At 53.3% G+C, this 18,160-nt stretch overlaps 1 protein-coding gene and 1 long non-coding RNA gene across 5 annotated transcripts in view; one reads left to right on the top strand and one right to left on the bottom strand.

The window, feature by feature from the left end:
- EFHD1 (EF-hand domain family member D1) overlaps positions 1 to 12,198 on the bottom strand; it is a 38,162-nt gene extending 25,964 nt beyond the window's left edge. For all 3 annotated transcript variants that reach the window (XR_008557522.1, XR_008557521.1, XM_008138407.3), the window contains exon 1: positions 11,226 to 12,198. Coding sequence is in view for 1 of the 3 variants with exons in the window: in XM_008138407.3 (XP_008136629.2) it covers positions 11,226 to 12,103 (878 nt within the window). In the remaining 2 variants the exon portion in view is untranslated. The remainder of the gene's footprint in view (positions 1 to 11,225) is intronic.
- On the top strand, positions 11,778 to 14,410 carry LOC114230427 (uncharacterized). Of its 2 annotated transcripts, XR_003616307.2 has the most exons (4): positions 11,778 to 11,851; positions 12,149 to 12,204; positions 13,023 to 13,086; positions 14,117 to 14,410. It is a non-coding gene; the product is annotated as an uncharacterized LOC114230427 (long non-coding RNA). The 2 variants fall into 2 exon arrangements; XR_003616306.2 differs by lacking the exon at positions 11,778 to 11,851 and having other exon boundaries at positions 12,115 to 12,204.
- The last annotated feature ends 3,750 nt before the right edge of the window (positions 14,411 to 18,160 follow it).

Consider the following 18,160-nt stretch of genomic DNA (forward strand, 5'->3'; position numbering starts at 1 on the left):
CCACCAGGCTCCCAGCTACCTGGGGCCACTCCCGAGCAGGAGGAAAGCACAAAGACCAGTCCCAGCGGGAAGCAGAGGGACAAAGAGACAGTTGAGCTGTGATAAGGCCGGAACTTGGGCAGAGCTGGAGTGGAAGGAGGTGCTGGGACAGAGGAGCAAATGTGCTGAGCGGGAGCCACCATCACCAGTCTTGTCCAGAGGTGCCAGGATGTCCCAGAAGGGGGCACAGGGCCCACTCTCACAAAGCATTCTGGGAGAGTTGTGTCTGCCAAAGGGCAACAGGGGGCGACCCTCAAAGAGTCTGAGGCAGAGACGCAACAGCAGAGAGCTGTTTCAGAAAGACCTCTCAGCTCTGTGAGCAGAATGGATCTTTTGAGGGGTGGGAGATGAGCAGACTAAGGCAGGGGGCCCAGTGGGGGAATGCCACGTAGTCCTAGCCATGGAGGGATGCGGGGGGAGCGGGGGGGACAATGGTGAGGTGGGAGCGGTCCCGGGTACAGGTGAACACCAGCTTCACCTGTTCTGTGCACAGCCAGTGCGCATTCTGGCCAATTCCTTCCTTTTCTGGCCAAGACCAACCTCTTGGCAGGCTGCAGGAGACCAGTGGAGGCTGGGTCTTGTCCCCACCGTCAGCCACAGCACCCTGTAGTTCCACACATCATACACGATGTCTGAAAGCTTGTAAAGAAAAGTGGGGGCAGCCCTGACCAGATAGCTTAGTTTATTAGAGCATTGTCCCAATACGCCAAGGTTGTGGGTTCGATCCCTGGTCAGGGCACATACAAGAATCAACCAATGAATGCATAAATAAGTAGAAAACAAATCTCTCTCTCTCTCTCTCTTTCTCTCTCTCTCTCTCTCTCTCTCTCCCTTCCTCTAAAATCAATAAAAAAAAATTTAAAAAGTGGGGGCAGAGCCCACTACAGAACACCACCTGTGTGCTCAGCACCTCACAAGACAGCAGAGGGGAGGCAGAGCCAGGCGGCTGCTACTCAGGCTTCAGTGCGATCAGGGAAGTCTACTTAGTCCCAAATGCATGCCGGGGAGTGGCCCTACTGGGGACTGCCACATGGATTCAGGAAGAGAGATGGCAAGGGGTGATGGCACAGGACAGCAGCTCGCTGCACCAAGCCGCCCAGGCCCCAGCCTCATGCTCTTCAACTGGATGCCATAACGCAATAGTGGGAAGACCTCAGTACAAACCCTCCTGCTGATGCCAGCAACCCAGAGTGGAAACAAAGCCAACCGGTCCCCATGGCCATCCCCAAAGGAACATGCCAGAGACAATGCCATAACAGGTCAGTGGTGCAGTATTTCAGCCACACTGAAGGCACAAATGCCCTCTGACCACGAACGAACAGTGGGGTGCAGAAGGAAGAGCCCCGGAAAGCTTCTGACTCAGCAACGCAAGTGTAACAGTAACAATTCCTCCTACTGGAGCCTGAGTGAGGAAGGTGGAGACAGCAGTGGCTGGGTGTGTGCTCCTGGGGTCGGAATCCCCTGGCTCAAACCCCTGGTGACCTCATGTACTGTGTGTCCCTGGGCAAGTTACTCGAACTCTCTGGGCTTCCAATTCCTCTTTTGTCTAGTTGTTGCCAAAATGAAAGGAAGGCAGAGAAACGCTCAGCTTATCAATGAGGCCTCCCTTTCCTGGTTTTGGTTGCTATTATCTCGTTAAGAGAAAGACCCTCATCCTGGGGCCTCCCCTTAGTCCTTTGGAATTTGGGGCACTCTTGCTGGGTTTGGGCAAATATGGGCTGGGGGACTGTTTGGGGACAGGGTGATGGGGTGAGTGGGTCTGGGAATCTTGAGTTCCAGGCAATCCATCCTGAAAGGAGGTGAGACGAAAGGACCGAGGTTGTGAGGACACAACAGTCGGGTCCCAAGGGAAGCCTCTCTGGACAAAGACTGATTGGGGGAGGGGCGGGTAAAAGGCTCTTCTGATCAGGGATGTCGAGACGGGTGATGGTGGGTTCTTTGCTGTGAATGTGCAGTAAGGGGGTGCCTCCCCTTAGCTCCCAACTTTCCCCGTAAAAGTCCTGAGGGGCCAGACAACCAGGCAGAGGAGCCCCTGGAGACCCAGTTCTGGGAATTCCCAGGAGCCCTGTGAGTTTCGGGGGACGGGTGCCCCCAAACAACCGGGGGTTTTCATACCCAGACTTGGTCAGCCCTGGGGCAGCCCCGCAGTGCCCCACCCCTCTTTTCCCCCAAGACCAGGAGGAGTCTGGGAGGAAATGGCCAGGGGGAGGCACAGGTCTCGGGGGAGCTGAAGTGGGCAGTGGAGGATGAGGCTATCGCTCCAAACCGGGAGGAAGAGCACCTGGCTGCCGCCCTCAGAGTCTGGCTCTCCACCCACTGCCTCCCTGCCGGCCTGTCCTTCTCCTGTGTCCCTGCTCTGGGCTGGCACCACCTTAAATCCAGTTGCCCTGCCGGGCCGGAGGGACCTGCAGCTCCCTTAGTGGAAAGAACATGGGGCTGGAACTGGAGTGACCTAATTAAGGCTGTGACCGCACACCAAGTAGTCACGCGATCTTGGGGACAACCTGAGAAGGTGGTCACTTACCTTTTTCCACATCTCACTTACAGGCGTGTGCCCGTGTGGCATGTGGTCCGTGTCACGGCTAGAAGGAACTGTACCACCCCGCTGAGAGCTCCCATTCCTCGGACAGCCCTGTGAGCTGCCCAGCTCCCCAGGGCACTCATGAGGGCCTCACTGCAGCTCCAGAGGAAGACCCTCTGCTGGGATCAAGGCACCCCTGCCCTCCTTGGCCCTGGGCTGGCCCTGGGGGGACCGGGGGCCTGGAGGAAGAAGTTAGCCACACAACCACAAAGACCCAACCCTGCCTTCCCAGGGCAGACCCTATGGAGGGGGAGGGGATCCTCACAAAATCAACAATAATGGACAGTTCTATAATAATAACTAAGTGCAACCAATTAGACAATGCGGGGTGTGGAGAGAGGCTGTGGGGGGAGGGGGGGATCAGGCCAATAAGAGGAGGGCCAGGCTGGGGGAACCTGTGCGAGAGGAATGCAATAGCCAGCTGGGCCTGGCCTTGAGGTCCTCATGAGGAGTCTGGACTTTGTTCCATGGGTCATAGGGAGCTACCAAATGTTGTATGTTGTCCCCAAAGGTTCTGAAAAGGAAAACAAGGTACTGTAATGAGATCTGGGTTCTGGCAAGAGGATGGATGGGAGGAGGACAGTTAGGTGGAAGCTGCCCAGGCCTAGGGCAGGTGGTCCAGTGAGACCTGGAGGTCAGAAAGCCTGCAGAGGCTGTGCCACACTCGGCCCCACCTGGCTGTGGAGGGGGCGTTGCCAAGGACAGCTGAGATTTGGAGCCTAAGAAGCTGGGGGTGGAATGATATTAGTTACCGAGAGAAGCTCATTGGCACAGGGGACAAGCGCACAGGCGGCCTGGGTTCCAATCTCACCACTTCCACCATGTGACATTGGGCAAGTTACTTAGCTTCTCTGTGTCTCAGTTTCCTCGTCTGTAAATGGGGGGGGGGGGGGGTGATAATAGTACCCACCTCAGTGATTCTGATGTGTAAATGCTAGAAACAGTGCCCGCACACAGTAGGTACTCTGTAAGCAATGGTTGTTCGGTGCAGTTGGGGGAGCCCAGTGTTCAGTAAAGTTGGCCTTCGTAGGTAGGGCAGGGTGGAGTGGGGCAAGCATGAGGCATTTAGGGAGGGACAGACCCTGTCACCGGGGCCAAGCTCGGCAGAGTGGGCAGGATCGGGGACAGCACCTCTCCAAGGCCAGGACAGAGCTCACCAGGTCCCTTGGCAACAGAGCTAGGGTGGCCAGCAGCCAGATCTTCTTGTTGGAGAGGTAATGGCTGGGGACCACTGTCCCAGGCACAATGGGTGTTCAATGAGCAGTGCTGGGTGGGACTGCGGGTCCAAAGAGCTGTCTAACCCCAGAGCTGGGACCAGCTGCAGCCCTCAGGTCCCCCTGCCATTCCCACCAGGATGGGGTGGAGGGGCCAGCCCTGGACACGTGGCAATATGTAAGCCCCAAAGTACGTCCTCCTATTTCCCACAAACCAGGTCCACGCTGGAAAAGGGCTACAGGCCTGTCGGCGACCCAGGGGCAGCCTTGCATGATGAGAGACCATGCAGCTACACCACCCACCAGAGGTGGGGTCATCCCTTCGGAATCAGACCCCAGCGAGGCTGGAGGGAATCTACTGCTCTGTCCTGTCCCTACTTCCCCAAGGCCCCTGCTGGCCTGAAACCAGGAACCGGCCAAGGAGACGGCTGCTGGCACTGGCAAGCCAGTCCTTACCTCCAAAAGCAAAGAATGCACCTTCATTCAGCCAACACGGGGGGTGCCCGGGGCTGAGATGAAAAGAAGATAAAACCAGGCCCAGACGCCCCACACCCTTCCACCCACGCCTTGTACAAAGGCCTCCGTGCCGAGAAAGGGGCCCTAGCAACAGAACCCCAGGCAGCGCTGAAAGGAATGAGGGCCCTCAATGCACTCGACTCCCAGCCAAAGATGGTGGCTGGCTCCACGCACTCACCAACTCTCCCTCTGCAGCCCCTTCCAAAAGGAGGAACTCAGAGACTGATGATGATGGAGAGTAGAGGAGGTTTGGGGAGAGAGGAGGGAGAAGCGGGGGAGGCATCAGCAAAGAGTTTTCAAAGACAAAGCAGGTGAGGAGTGTACCCAATCAATTTGCCCCAGGAAGCCAGTTGGCCCTCCAGATGCAGAGCGGGTCCAGCCACGCCAGGCTCTCTGTAAGGTAAAAGAACTACTTCGGGCAAAAGCCGTTTTGCTGAGAGTTGGCCTAGGGAATGTTGACACAGACACACATCCTCTACCCCCAAAACACACACACACACACACACACACACACACACACACACACACAGCGCTCCCAGCTGCCAGGGATCCACAACCACAGGCAGAGAGAGACCATAGGGGTCTCCACTAAAACAGCACAAGTGAGTGTCCCAGAGAAATGACCTCTACACTCAGGCATTCAGGAGCCCCTGGGAATGGGCTGCTTGCTACCTGGTCTCTGGAATCCAAGCCTGTAACTAAGCCCCTCTCATGTACACAGAATCACAGAGGGACAGAAGAGAGCCACAGCACACTGCTCAGGAAAAGACCCAGAGGACACAGGGGCCCCTTCCCTCCTCAATGACAGAACTCCCCCCCGCGGGGAAGGGAGCCCTATTGTGGTCTGGTCATGGTCATCACCTTCCTCTGGGTAGTCACTGGGCTGGGTGGGCCCATGACCCAGTGCTGGCCATGGGATACCAGAGGCTGGCTTAGGGGAAGACTTGGGAAAGATTTCCTCCTTGTTGAGAAGAACCCCAGGTCTTTCCTGCCTGGATGTGACTTGGAGAGCCTAGTCATCTTGCTATCAGCACGCAGATAAAGCCAACAGAGAGAGTGGTAGACGGCAGAGAAGGACCGGACCCTAGTCCTTGATGGAAGCAGCCATCAGGCCCAAGGGCCTCCTTGTTCTCTGGATCCCTGTCATGCGAGCTGGTGCATTTCTTTACTGATCAGTGAGTTGGGGGCAGGGTTTTCTGCCACTTTAGCCAAAGGCCTCCCACCTAACACATGACAGGACGGCATAGCCCGTCTCAGCATTCCTGTTTAGGAACAGACACCTAACCTGTTGGCAGTGATCCCTCGGGGACAGAACAGCATGAGGCTTCCGTTCTTGAAGTCGTACATAAATATCTCTACTATTTTACAAGAAAATTTAAACAGGAAACATACTTTTGTAATGGAAAAAATGTGTTTTCTTTAAGCTGTGAGATTCTAATCTCCTCTTTCTCTTCAAACCAATGGGTCTCAACTATGTCTGGGGAAACGGGTCATAAACCCCTTGGAGGATCTGAAGACTTGGGGGGCGGGGGAACCTCTGCTCTAACCAAGGGGCTCAAGGAGGCAGACACCCAAGGCCAAGGTCTCTGTGCCACAAGTCTTCCTTTCCATCTGGGGTTTTTAAGCCCCTCCAGAGCGTGACCGTAGCCCGGCTCAAACACATCTTGGACCACCTCTCAGGGGAAGCAACACCAAGGCAACCCTTCTGAGGGTGCAGAACGTCACACTGGGGATCCCAGCTTCTGCCTCTTTCCCCCTCAGGAACTGAGGTCAGCCCCAGCGAGGGAAACCCAGGCCAATGACCAGAAGTGAGGAAGGAGGAGTGAGACCACCACGGAACCATGTGGCCCACCTTCTGCCCTCTGAGGTCACACAGGTCCCCCCAACGCTTCAAGCTCTCAGCCCCCATCCTCTGGCTCCAGAAGCCTCCGTCGGAATGCCTTCCCAATACTGGCTGGCTGCTCTTCTCTGACTGTGTCCAGAAATACCAGGACCTCCTGCCATGAAGGCAGCAGAATGCAACATCCTCACAGGGTCTGCTAGGCTACCTGGGGTGTCTTGCACACGGGTGGTGGGTGGCTTTCCCAGGACTTCCTTCCGTCCCTGTCAAGCAGCATCCTGTTAAATCTGAGTCGCTGTTACGTTTGTTGAGCCCTGGCTGGTGTGGCTCAGTTGGTTGGGCATCATCCTGTCCTACTGGGCACCGAAGGTTGCTGGTTAGATTCCGGGTCAGGCTCTAACCACTCAGATGTCCCCGCACATAGGCCCCCCAAGGAGCATCTAGGCTTTAGGACCAGGGGTGCCCTTGATCATCAACACTCAAGGGAAACAGAAGCAGGAGGCTACAGAGGCTTTTTCCAGGAGGACCGCAAAATGCGGTGGAGGCCGAGCACTGTGAGTGCGTGAGAGGGTGCGCGAGAGAGAGCATGGGTGTCACATGCATATAGGCATGTGTCAGTGTGCAAGCGTACCCGAGATGCACATTCATGAAACAACAAGCTAAAAGCAAACATTCCCAAAACCTGAGGGTGTGCTGGGCTCCTGACCTCAGCACGTGTTCCCTGAGGCAGACCAGCCTGGCAGTCCCCAGCTCCCGAGACCCACTGGCTCAGCCATGCTGCAAAAACCAAGCAGGATGTAGCCCCGTGTAAACCAGACACCCCCAAACTCAATGGAGAAGGTATTTCTATTTCCTAGTTAGACTGAGGTGGGGGGAACCTCAGGGCTGAGAGTTTGAGTCCCCTGGACGGTACAACCTTGAATCAGGCACTTGTTAACTAATTTTTTTTTTTTTTTTTACATAATGTAAGTCTTTAATAACTCAATTTCAAATTCTCATAAAATGAGATGGCTCTGTAATAAGGAGGGTGGAGGGAACTTCTGAGAGAGAGGCGGGAGAAACTCCAGCAAAGGAAGAACTACCAGGCGCTGTGCACCGCAGGAGCCCCCACATCGCGCTCATCACGCATGCTGGCGAATAAAAACAAGCAGTGCTCACCGGGCGAAGGAGCAGTTCCAAGTCACGCTGACTTTCTGCCAGAGACCGAGGCCCCGAAACAGAAGCCAGCCTGGGTTCTGGCTGAACACCCCCCAGGAATTCCAACAAGCCTGGGTTCCCTCACCCCACCGTCACCCAGAACAGTCCAACGTGCAAATCCAGTGCAGGTGAGACCATTTCAAATCCAAGGGCATCCCTGTCACCGCAGCCACAGGGAGGTCGAAGTTCTCCTTTCCTCAGGGGGGGAAGCACTCAGCTTCCATTTACTTGCATCTCCTTTCCAATCTTTAAAGTCAACTCACTCAAAAGATGTGGATGAGTTTGGGTGACGCGCCTCACTTCTACCCCCCAGGACAAACCTCCTTAAGAAGGCTCCTTTCACCTCTTTGGCAAAATCCCTCCAGTCCCACACCCCCTTTCTCCCACCCTCAGAGAGGGAGGAGAAAAGGAAACTAGGAGGGTGCGGGGAAGACAAGGAATGAAGAGTTCCAAGACAACGTCTTCTTTTCGGGGTTCAATGGTGACCCGGGAATTGGGTGTTGGCAGGGTGTCCATGACATCATCATTTCGGATTCTTAATAAAAAGACAACTTTCCCATAGCCCAATGCTCCTCTTCCCACCCTCTCTTTGGGGAATTGAAACACAAGCTTTTAAAATGCTGCAAACACATCACAGCTGCATTTTCAGATGTTGCATTTGGGTCCTGCCCTTAAGTGGCTGCCCTCGTTACCTCCCCCTTTGAAAGAGGCCCCTGGCTAAGGTCCAGGGTAATTGAAATTTCCTGTCTAACCTTGACCACTCCGCCAGCTCCTATTACAGTCCTGGACACACACTGTAGAGTCAGTTTCTTCTGGGCCTTCTCACTCTTCGTTTAAAATCAGGCCACTATTCTGTAGGCTCAGGCTATCTAGTAACACACTTGGAAATGGAGAGGGAACTTTCTCTGGCCCGGCCGATGACGCCTCTGGCTTCCCACACTCATTAGAAAATTCTCTTTATTCTACAACTCACCATTGAGGAGCCAGGATACAAAGACAAATGACCCCTTGCCAAGAACCCAACATGCTCACAGGCTGTGAAGGAAGGATCCAGTTGTTTGGGTGTGTGTGTGTGTGTGTGTGTGTGTGTGTGTGTGTGTGTGTGTTAATCTTGAAAAATGTAAGAAATCCCCAGGCAAAATACTTTTAAATACAAGAAATCACCTTTAAAAGTTCAAAGCATGTTTTGCAGTATCTACATGAATCTCTCTAGCCCCGAACGAAAGAATGAGCGTGCTCTGTACCGGTCAAGTCAGGTTCTCAGCAAACTCCAAAGTGACATCGGAATCTGGATCTAGAAACTCTGATTAAAAGTAAAATTCCTACTGAAAGTAATTGCACACCTGGCACCACTGGGGGGTTTCCATTGGTTTGGCTTCGTTCTTATAGTTAGATGGCAACTCCGTTTGGATTAGGATTGGGCTATGGGAAGACTGATCCTCTTCTGTTGGGGGTGGGATCATGCTGGCTTTGGTTAGGTCTCTGACCTTCCTAACTCCCTCAGATAACCTAAGTTGGTTAGGAGTCTGATGTTCCTAAATCTGAGGGCATCCTTGAACGGACTTTCCCCATACCTCCCAGAAGGTGGGGAGGAGACACTCATGGTGCCCCATGGTCTGGGTATCTCTGCTCACTCACAATAATGGGTTGAATAGGGCTCCCCCCCAAAAAAAAAAAAATTCATGGTCATCCAGAACCTCAGCATGTGACTTTATTTGGAAATAGAGTTTGCAGATGTAATAAATTAAGAGGAAATCACACTGGCTTAGGGTGGGCCATAAATCCAATGACTAGTGTCCTTATAAGAAGGCCACGTGAAGACACGTGCAGGGAGAGCACCATGTGACTATCAAGGCAGAGCGACCAGCACCCACTGCATTTGGGGATTTGTTGCCTGCCTGGGCTGGTGTAGTCAAGGCCCCTTCATAAGATGAGGGGTGTGTCTATCAAGTAGAGTCTCTGCCATGTTCTAGGCACCGAGGGTGGATGAGCACTTAAGTGACAAAAATCTCTCAGCCAGAGGAGCCCCTGACCTTGGGGAGGCAGGGAGAGCAAAGTTTCAGCTGCTCCCAGATGGGAAACTGGGAGAAGCACCTGCAGGGTGCCCATCAGCTCAGGTGGAAGATGCTTACGTTTGTGGAAGCTCAGGGGGTGGGCCAAGGAATCCTCGTTTTCGTAGGGTCTGGGTAGCCTGAAGGTGGGGCAGGGGAGCGAGGCTCTGGGCATGGACAAAAGAGAGGTAGTTGGCTGAAGAAAAAGAGAAACTAAGCACGGTCGGCATCATCTGAGCACCTGGATCCAGCCATACCTGACCCCACTGCCTTGTTACTATGGGGACTGCCTCTGCTGCTCCCAGGCAGCCAACTAACAAACTTATCCTCTCAAAGACTTTTCTGCAGGAAAAGAAATTATAGTAATAAAAGTAAGTAAATGAAACCCAAATCACTGCAAAGCAACTTGAAGAAGGTCCCCAAGATGCCCTCCCTGAATCCAGCTGGACTGGGGGGACTGCTGGTCTTCCCATGAAAGGCATAATCCCAGACAAATCCAAGGGACTCTGACAACGCACTCACTGATTGTTCTTCCGCCTCTGCCCCAGTTGCAGGCATTTCTTTTGCCCCAACTCGGCTTTCCTTCATTGCCCCATCAGGTGTCAACACCAGAGAACAGTGCCTGGAAGCCCGGGATTCGGAAATTGGGGTGTCAGGCAAGCAGAGAAGGCTCGGCGGCCTCCGGGTGCCTGCCTCTGCTGACCTCCCCACGGGGGCTGGCGCTGGACTACAGCCCAGCCTCAGGCTGGAGCCACACAGCGCTGGCCACACAGAGCCCTTAAATAGAACCTCCAGGGGAGGACAAACATTCCAAGAGCTTTAAAAACGCCCCAAGCATGACCTGGCCGGAGGCCTCCGCTCCCCCAGACATTTTTTCTGGTCCTGGCCCTATTCTGGAAATAATATTAATAGCTCGGTTAGGAGCTTACGGTGTGCAAAGTAAGTGATGGCCTTGAAGGGCAGGAACGATTACTGCTCCCATTCTTCAGATGAGAACACTGAGGCCCCAGAAGCTCCCAAGCTACCAGTCCGTCTAGTGGGGGGCTCTCTGCTCTGCCGTCCCCGCCGGGTGGGGCTTACACAGCAGGACAAGAATGAGCCCCCCACGGGGCGGCTGCCAGCTGCCGCGTCGGTTCCGACAGACGCCTCCAGACAAGGCGACGCCCCCAGGAGGCTCCCGGGATCCGCTCGCTCCAGCAACGCCCTGATCTTTTGCGAAGAGTTTAACCAACTCCCAGTTCTCAGCCTCTATTTGGTACATGAGACCCCGTGCGGCAGCCAAGGATAACTTTCCTCTTTTATTTTAAAAGATAAAGGACAACGGGGCTAATTTCTCCCTTGGGAGATAAAAGCTGGCAGGTGAGGTGCGGCGCGTCTCCGTTTCCTAGAAGTTGTGCTTCGGTGCAAATCGCAGAACCAGGCGGCGGAGGGGGCGGGACCCGCGGGAGCCGCCCGGGGCCCCAGGACCCGGGAGTGGGGCTCCGCTGCCCGAAGGGGGGAGGCGGGGGGGGGGGGGACCTTCTGAGCTGGGTCTGCGGTCCTGCTTTCCGTGCCCACAGCCCGGTCGGGTTGCCCACCGCGCCGGCGGAGACTGGGGAAGCGCAGGGTCCGGGGCGTTGAGTGAAACGCGAAGGGCACCCCAGGGATTCCTGCACTGTCCCACCCTCCCCGTCAGAGCGGAGCCTGGGACCCCCGGCCCTGACCGACCCACAGCCGCCTCCCTTCTCTCCCTCCCAGGCGCCCAGGCACAGGGCCCTCTGGGGCGCACGGCGCGGGGCAGCGCTCACTGTTTGAACTTGCTCTCCAGGTCCTTGATGAGGCGGCGGCTGAACTCCGGGAACTCGGTGTAGGGGTTGAAGACCTTGCAGCGGCGGGGCCGCGCCGCGCCCTCGTTGATGTTCAGCCGTCGGCTCAGCTGCGCGCTCAGCTCGGCGTCGGCGCTGGCAGCGGGCGTCCCGGCGGGCGGCTCGGGCTCCGGCTCCGGGGCCGCGGCGGCGAGGGATGCGGGCTCCGGGCAGCCGTCCGGAGCGCCCTCCCGCTGCAGTCTCCGCTGCAGCTTGCGCGCCAACTCCTCGCTGGACATAGCGGCGTATCCGGGACGCGGGGACTCGGGACCCGGCGCGGGGACTGGGCGGGCGTCGCGCTTCTCGCAGGCTCGCGGCTCGGCAGCACTCTGCCCGGGCGGCGGGGACCGGCGGTTGGGTGGAACTGCTGGCGAGGGACGGGGAGCGCAGGGCGGAGCCGAGGCTTTAAGGAGGCGCCAGGGCTTGGGGACCGCCCGCCTCGCCCGAGGCCGCAGGTGTCTGCGCGTCCCGGGACCTCGGCCCGCTCCCGGCTCCCTGAGGCTGCGGACCTCTGACCATCTCTGACCTCGCTGCCCACGCCCGCTCCGGGGGAGCCCGGGGACCCTGAGGTCCGGGGAGGAACGGCAACGGGAAAGTTTCACGACCGTTCGGGCGGTTCCCTTCTCTTCCCCCCGAAGTGCCCCAACTGGAGGCGCTCGCGGCCCAGGACAGGCTGGGGGTCGGGGGAGCCAAGCGCCCCCGGGTATCACCCACAGGCCCCCACGACTCCGGGTGACACCCCTCCCATCGGTTCGGAGGTTTGAGGGTGGGAGGCGCCCGCAGGGAGCGCGGGGCGGGGGAGCTGCTTTTCGAACACGCATTGAAAAGAAATGTTTGCAAAACAAAACTAGACGTACTGCAAACAGATAAACAAACAGAAAAGAGAACAAGGAGCAAGAGGGAACTCGTGGCTGCCCTGCAGGTAAGAGACCAGCGCAGCTCCAGGGGCTCCGGCTTCTTCTGGGATCCGCTCAGAAGGAAAAGAAAGACACTCGAAAATAAATAATTCCGCATGTTTAACAAGAGGGCAAAACAAGTACAGTCGTCATTCTCCCCAAGGAAGGCTGATGCGGGTGGCAGTTACATCAGCCAAGCCTTGAGAAATGTCTTGTAAACACAGATCTGCCCCAGCCCAGGCCGACTCCGATCTGACCGCCCCTGGGGCTGCTCGAGCAGGAGTGTCTGCGACCCAACCGGCGGGGGGCGCCAGAGACCCCGGGTGGGACTTCGGCATGACTTTGTAGGGCACGCAGAGGTCCTGCAGGGATTGTGGGCCTCTGGAAGGGTCTAATGAGGAGGGAGAGGAAGGGTATTTTTTAAAAGGTATTAGGGGAAATATTACGTTTGAACTAAAGGTATCAAATAAAATGTTTTAACATCCCTACTTAACAATGTGATTTGATGGGCTAAATGGCCAGGAAAAGCCTCATCGGAGAGGTGTCATTAAAATAATGACCAGCAGGAAGTGAGGGTGCCCAACAGCGAACCAGGCCCAGAGCAGGCTCACACAGGAGCAGGAGAAATCCCTCCCTTTGTTATCAGCACCCACCTTACTTTCCTCCTCTTACTTTCTAACTCTTCCCTAGATGTTTCCAGAAGGCCCTCAATTACTTCTTCCTTTTCTCCAGGGATGTCGAGGTCTTTTTTAGGTTTCTGCTTGGAAAATCCTTAAAGTGATCCACGTGGCTTTCCCCAGGATGGCTCAGGCCCTAACAGGGTTTTCTCACCTTTCTCTTTCAGCCTGGCAGGTGGAGGGGAGGCAAGCCAGACCGTCCCACTGCCCAAGAGGTCCCCTGGCACGGCCGTAAGAACATAATCCTATTCCATTTGCTCCCCACCCTTGGGACCCCTTCCCCCCAATGCCGCGTCAGCCAACCCTGGGTTCCACTCCCTGGAGTGCTCCCAGTCTCCCATCCTTCCCGCGTGAGACTAGCACAGGTCTCCCGCCTGGAAGGGCAATATAGTTGACCCTTGCACAACACAAGTGTGAACTGCTCAGTCCCCTCATAGGGAAATTTTCTCCAATAAGTGAAGTCAATGTATTTTCTCTTCCTTATGATTTTCTTTTCTCTAGCTTACTTTATTGGGAGAATGCATGCAACACACAAACTATGTGTAATTCGACTGCTATCCTAAAGCTTCTGATCAACAGTGATTAAGTTTTGCGGGAGCCAAACGTTATACACGGATTTTCAACTGCAAGGGAGGTTGACACCCCTAATCCCCCACCCCCTTGTTCAAGGGTCAACTGTAGCTGGCAACCAATGCCTTTCTCTTTAGGGGCCTCACCCTCTGTCATTCTGTCCCCCATTCACTCACCCAGGCAGGAGGAATTGGTCCAAAATAGTGCTATCCAATAGAAATAGAAAGCATAATTTTATTTGTAATTTTGTATTTTAAATACCCTGGTTTTTTAGAAATGAAAAGAAAAAAAAAGGTGAAATTCATTTTTTAAAATATTTTATTGATTTGCTACAGAGAGGAAGGGAGAGGGATAGAGTTAGAAACATCAATGAGAGAGAAACATCAACCAACTGCCTCCTGCACACTCCCCACTGGGGATGTGCCCACAACCAAGGTACATGCCCTTGACCGGAATCGAACCTGGGACCCTTCAGTCCGAAAGCCAACGCTCTATCCACTGAGCCAAACGGGTCAGGGCTGAAATTCATTTTAATATATTTTCTTTACCCTGATATACCGTATGCCAAATATTGTCATCTTGACATGTAGCCAATATAAAAATATTCATGAGATATTTTACGTTATTTTATTTCATACCAAAGCTTCAAAATTTGGGGTGTATTTTACACCTACATCTCATCTCAATTCAGACGAGCCACGTTTGCAGCGCTCAATACCCACAGTTGGTGGCTGGCTGCCCTCTTGGATAACTCAGGACTAAGGGGCAGATCAGAGCAGTCGCTCCCTCACTCTGACCCTCAGCCATTTCTGCTGCTGAGAAGTTCCTGTCTGGCCTCATCTCTGGCCTCCACTCCTGCTCTGAATCATCCTCCTCCCCCAGCTCTCCTCCCTCACTGCCCCACAAGGCATATCCATCCGCCCACATCTGACCCCGTGTTCCATAGATGCTAGACCTGGGGATAAAATTCTAAAATAAAGGCCAAACTACGACACTGGTTGCAGCTCCGACGTGTCCTTTCTTGTTCTAATCTGGGGCCCCTGCTGTAGGGAGTGGTGGGGTTGCCCTCCCCCTGCAGAGGGGACATCTTCGAGGTTCAAAGGTTTGCTTGGTTGCCAGGCACCTGCTGATGAGAGCATGTCTTAAGTTTGGAAATATTACACTTCATTGCATCCCCCCACATTCTCTGACAGTCTTTACATAAAGCACAGGATAAGATCACCTTTGGGGTTCTATAATAATAAAAAACTATTCTGGTTCTTCTCTTCAGAGGGAACCAAGACCCTGTCACAGGGACAGAGGGAAGGAAAAGAGGAGTGGTATAAATCCAGGCTCTGTCCCTTATCAGCTGTGTGACTGTGAATAAATTACGTAACCTTCTGCGACCTAACACTTCCCATAGGATGTACAAGGATGTAATGATCACTGATGGCATGTAAAGCACCTAGGACAGTGATGGGCAACCTTTTGAGCTTGGTGTGTCAAACTTCGCCAAAAAACTGAGCATAACTCGGGTAGTGTGTCACTTTGAGGAAAAAACTAACTCCAAGACTCTAGTCGCAAATGTTTCATCCTGAGGAGCAGCAAATGTTTCATCCTCGGCATGCGGCCGCGTGTCATCAGAAATGGCTACGCGTGTCAGTGCTGATGCGCGTGTCATAGGTTCGCCATCACTGAACTAGGAGGTGCTGCTTTAGGCACTGCACAGGCGTGGCTGCGATTGGGGTGCTGGAGATGAGTTCCAGCCACAGGCATGCTCTGTGCCCTCCAGCTTTCACCTTGGCACTGACTAAGCCAGTGTTTTGGGGGGAGCGTCTTGCAGCCCTCACCCACATTTCTGCTACGCAGACTAGTAGCTCAGCCCTTCAGGATTTCAAAAGCCTGGAGACACCAGGGAATCACATTGCTGTCACATCAATGAATTCTATTTTGATTTTTAGAAAACCTGTCTCCTTTACCCACTCCAAATTGGCCGAGTGGCCCAGGGCTTCCTCCCTCTCTCCTTCTCTCCATCTTCACCCCTCCCTCTCAGAGACCACCCCCACCACAGAAACCTCCGATATTCTCACGCAGATCACTCACTCCCTCACTTCAGCCTGGCCCTCAAACTTGGGTCTAGGTCTCTCTGCATTTCTAAGGATTTGGCTGGTGCTTGAATTAGGGTGTAGACCAAGGCCCAGTGGGTCTTGAGATGAGCAGGGATAGTTTGGTTCTTCCAGAATCATTGGTGTAACAAACCTATTTACAGTTTCAATTTAAGAGTGGTCCATGCCAAGGAAGAATATTCAAAGATTTAATGTGTTAACTGGAAGAAGATATCTCCAACAAATACCAAAAAACAAAAAACTATCTAGAATTTTATGGGGAGCTCCTACAAAGTAATAATAAAAAGAAAAACAAACTGATTAAAAACCAGGTAACAGGGCCCTACCTGGTTTGGCTAAGTGGCTAGAGCGTCAGCCTGTGGACTTAAAGGTCCTGGGTTCAATTCTGGTCAAGGGGACATGCCCAGGTTGTAGGCTCAATCCCCAGGAGGGAGCAAGCAGGAGGCAGCCTATCAATGATTCTCATCATTGATGTTTCTCTCTCTCTCCCTCTCCCTACTCTGAAATCAATAAAAATATATTAAACAACAACAAAACAGGCAACAGGTATGAGCATCATTTTGAACTTACCTAAGCCAGTCAGATCCAGCACAGCTCTCAGAGTCTCTGAGGTTTGGGAAGACAAACAGAATTGTTCTGCCCATGGGAGGGAGCTTTGGATGCAGACGTAGCTCAGCCTGGCGGGTGAGTAGCTGGGAACATCACTGGCCCCTCAGTCACCCTGAGCCTCTGCCACTATCCAAGCCAACTGCCACCTGGTGCCCTCTTCTGGGGCTGAGCTTTGTTGATGATTTTCTCATTCTCAAGGTGACCAGTGCCCTCTAGCAATGGAAGGTCTTACCATGAAGGTGTCGTGTGTGATGTGGGGGGTGGACAGCCCCCTCCCTCCCAAGATGTCGCTGTGGATGGGAGTGTAGAGCTGGAAAACTCATCTTAGGGCTTTGGACTGAATCACAAGAGCTGCCTTCATCTCAGAATGGACCCCCTGCCCAGGATGCTTATGGGATCCAGAGGCCCCCGAAGACACAATGGGTGAGGGGAGGGGGAACCTGGGTGGCAGCTGGTCATCTGCTTCCCTCTGACAGCTGGGACCTGGAGCCTCTGCCTTCTGGGTCTGACAGGCTTGTGGGCTGGGCCCTGCATGCTGCAGGCAGACTCGCCTGGACATGAAAATAACAAAAGGAGATGGACTTCAGGGGCACCTGACCTCCCTCCTGCCTGGATCCTGCTGGCCTCTTCACCTATGGACTCTTTTGGAATGTTTTTCAGTGTAAACAACAAAACACACAGGAGTACAAAGGAAACCAATTATAGTGAAACACAAGGATCAAACTTGTTTAGAAATGTATGCTATATGGGCTTCTTGGATAATGTCCTAACAGCAGCCCTCATGATGTCAGTCGTTTGAAAATAGAATAATGGAAGCAGTATTTCAAGACGCCTGCCACAACTGAGCAATACAAAATCCTGTGAGGTTGCTGGCTCCATGCTGGAAAAAAATGCTAAATTTCAGTGGGGGTTAGTAAAGATAAAGATGGAATTCTTTCTCTATTCTAGTTTATAGACCCATTTGAGCCTGTCCACAGTCACTTGGGGGTCCATGGACCCCAGGTCTAGACACTGGCACAAAGGAAAAGCAGATTGCAGCCCTCACTCTTGGGGGAGCCACGCAGCATGTGAGTTTCACTGAAAATCTCGCCAGCACCCGGCTCATTCCGCAGGAAAAGGGGCATTTGGGCACACCCACAGGCCTCAGGGTCCACAGATCAAGACAGGCCAGCCGGTCAAGAAGTCACCTTTCCTCACATCCCTGGCCTTCCCACAAATGGCACCCCCTGAGAGGGGAGTCCAGGACAGACAGCTCCCCAGGAGTTGGTGGAAGCACCCTCCTCCCCGACCTCTTAGTCTCGTCACTTGTGATCCCTGGTCCCCATGTCAGTGCCTGGCACACTTAGGCATTACAAATGATGATGAAGGAAGGAATGAATTAATGAAGAATTGAAGAGAAGTTTTCTATTTCACCTAACCTTGCCTTCCCTGATCAGAATGTTTACATCTAACATGTTTACCTGCATTTTCATTTAAGAGTTTATGCTTCTCCTGTTTAAACAAAAATCTCTGTCCTGTAATAGAAGAGTTGAACCTATTCAAATGGGTTATGATAATAAATGTTTGAAATTACTTCATCATTGACTTTAGGCATTTTCTTTCTTTTTAAAAATTAAATGTTTTTAATTGATTTTTAGAAAGAGAGGAAGGGAGAGGGATAGAGAGATAGAAACATCAATGACAGAGAAACATTGATCAGATGCCTCCTGCACACCCTCCACTGAAGATTGAGCCCGCAACCCGGGCATGTGCCCTGACAGGGAATTGAACCAGAGACCTCTTGGTTCATGGGTCGACGTTAAACCACTGAGCAACACCAGCCAGGCTTGGAGTTTTCTTTTGGATGCTACCCTGCAATTCCCTGGTTTTTCCTTTCCTGTCTATTCGTATACAAGTCAAGTGTTTTTTCTCTTTTCCCCCAAGTAACTGCAATATTATTGTATTGGTGGTTACCTTCAGTTAAAAAAGAGAGAAAAAAAAGAAAGAAAGAAAATATATATTTAAACATATAAATAAAAAAA

This window comes from Eptesicus fuscus, chromosome 11 (genome assembly GCF_027574615.1).
Source record: "Eptesicus fuscus isolate TK198812 chromosome 11, DD_ASM_mEF_20220401, whole genome shotgun sequence".
In the NCBI taxonomy this organism is placed as follows: Eukaryota; Metazoa; Chordata; class Mammalia; order Chiroptera; family Vespertilionidae; genus Eptesicus; species Eptesicus fuscus.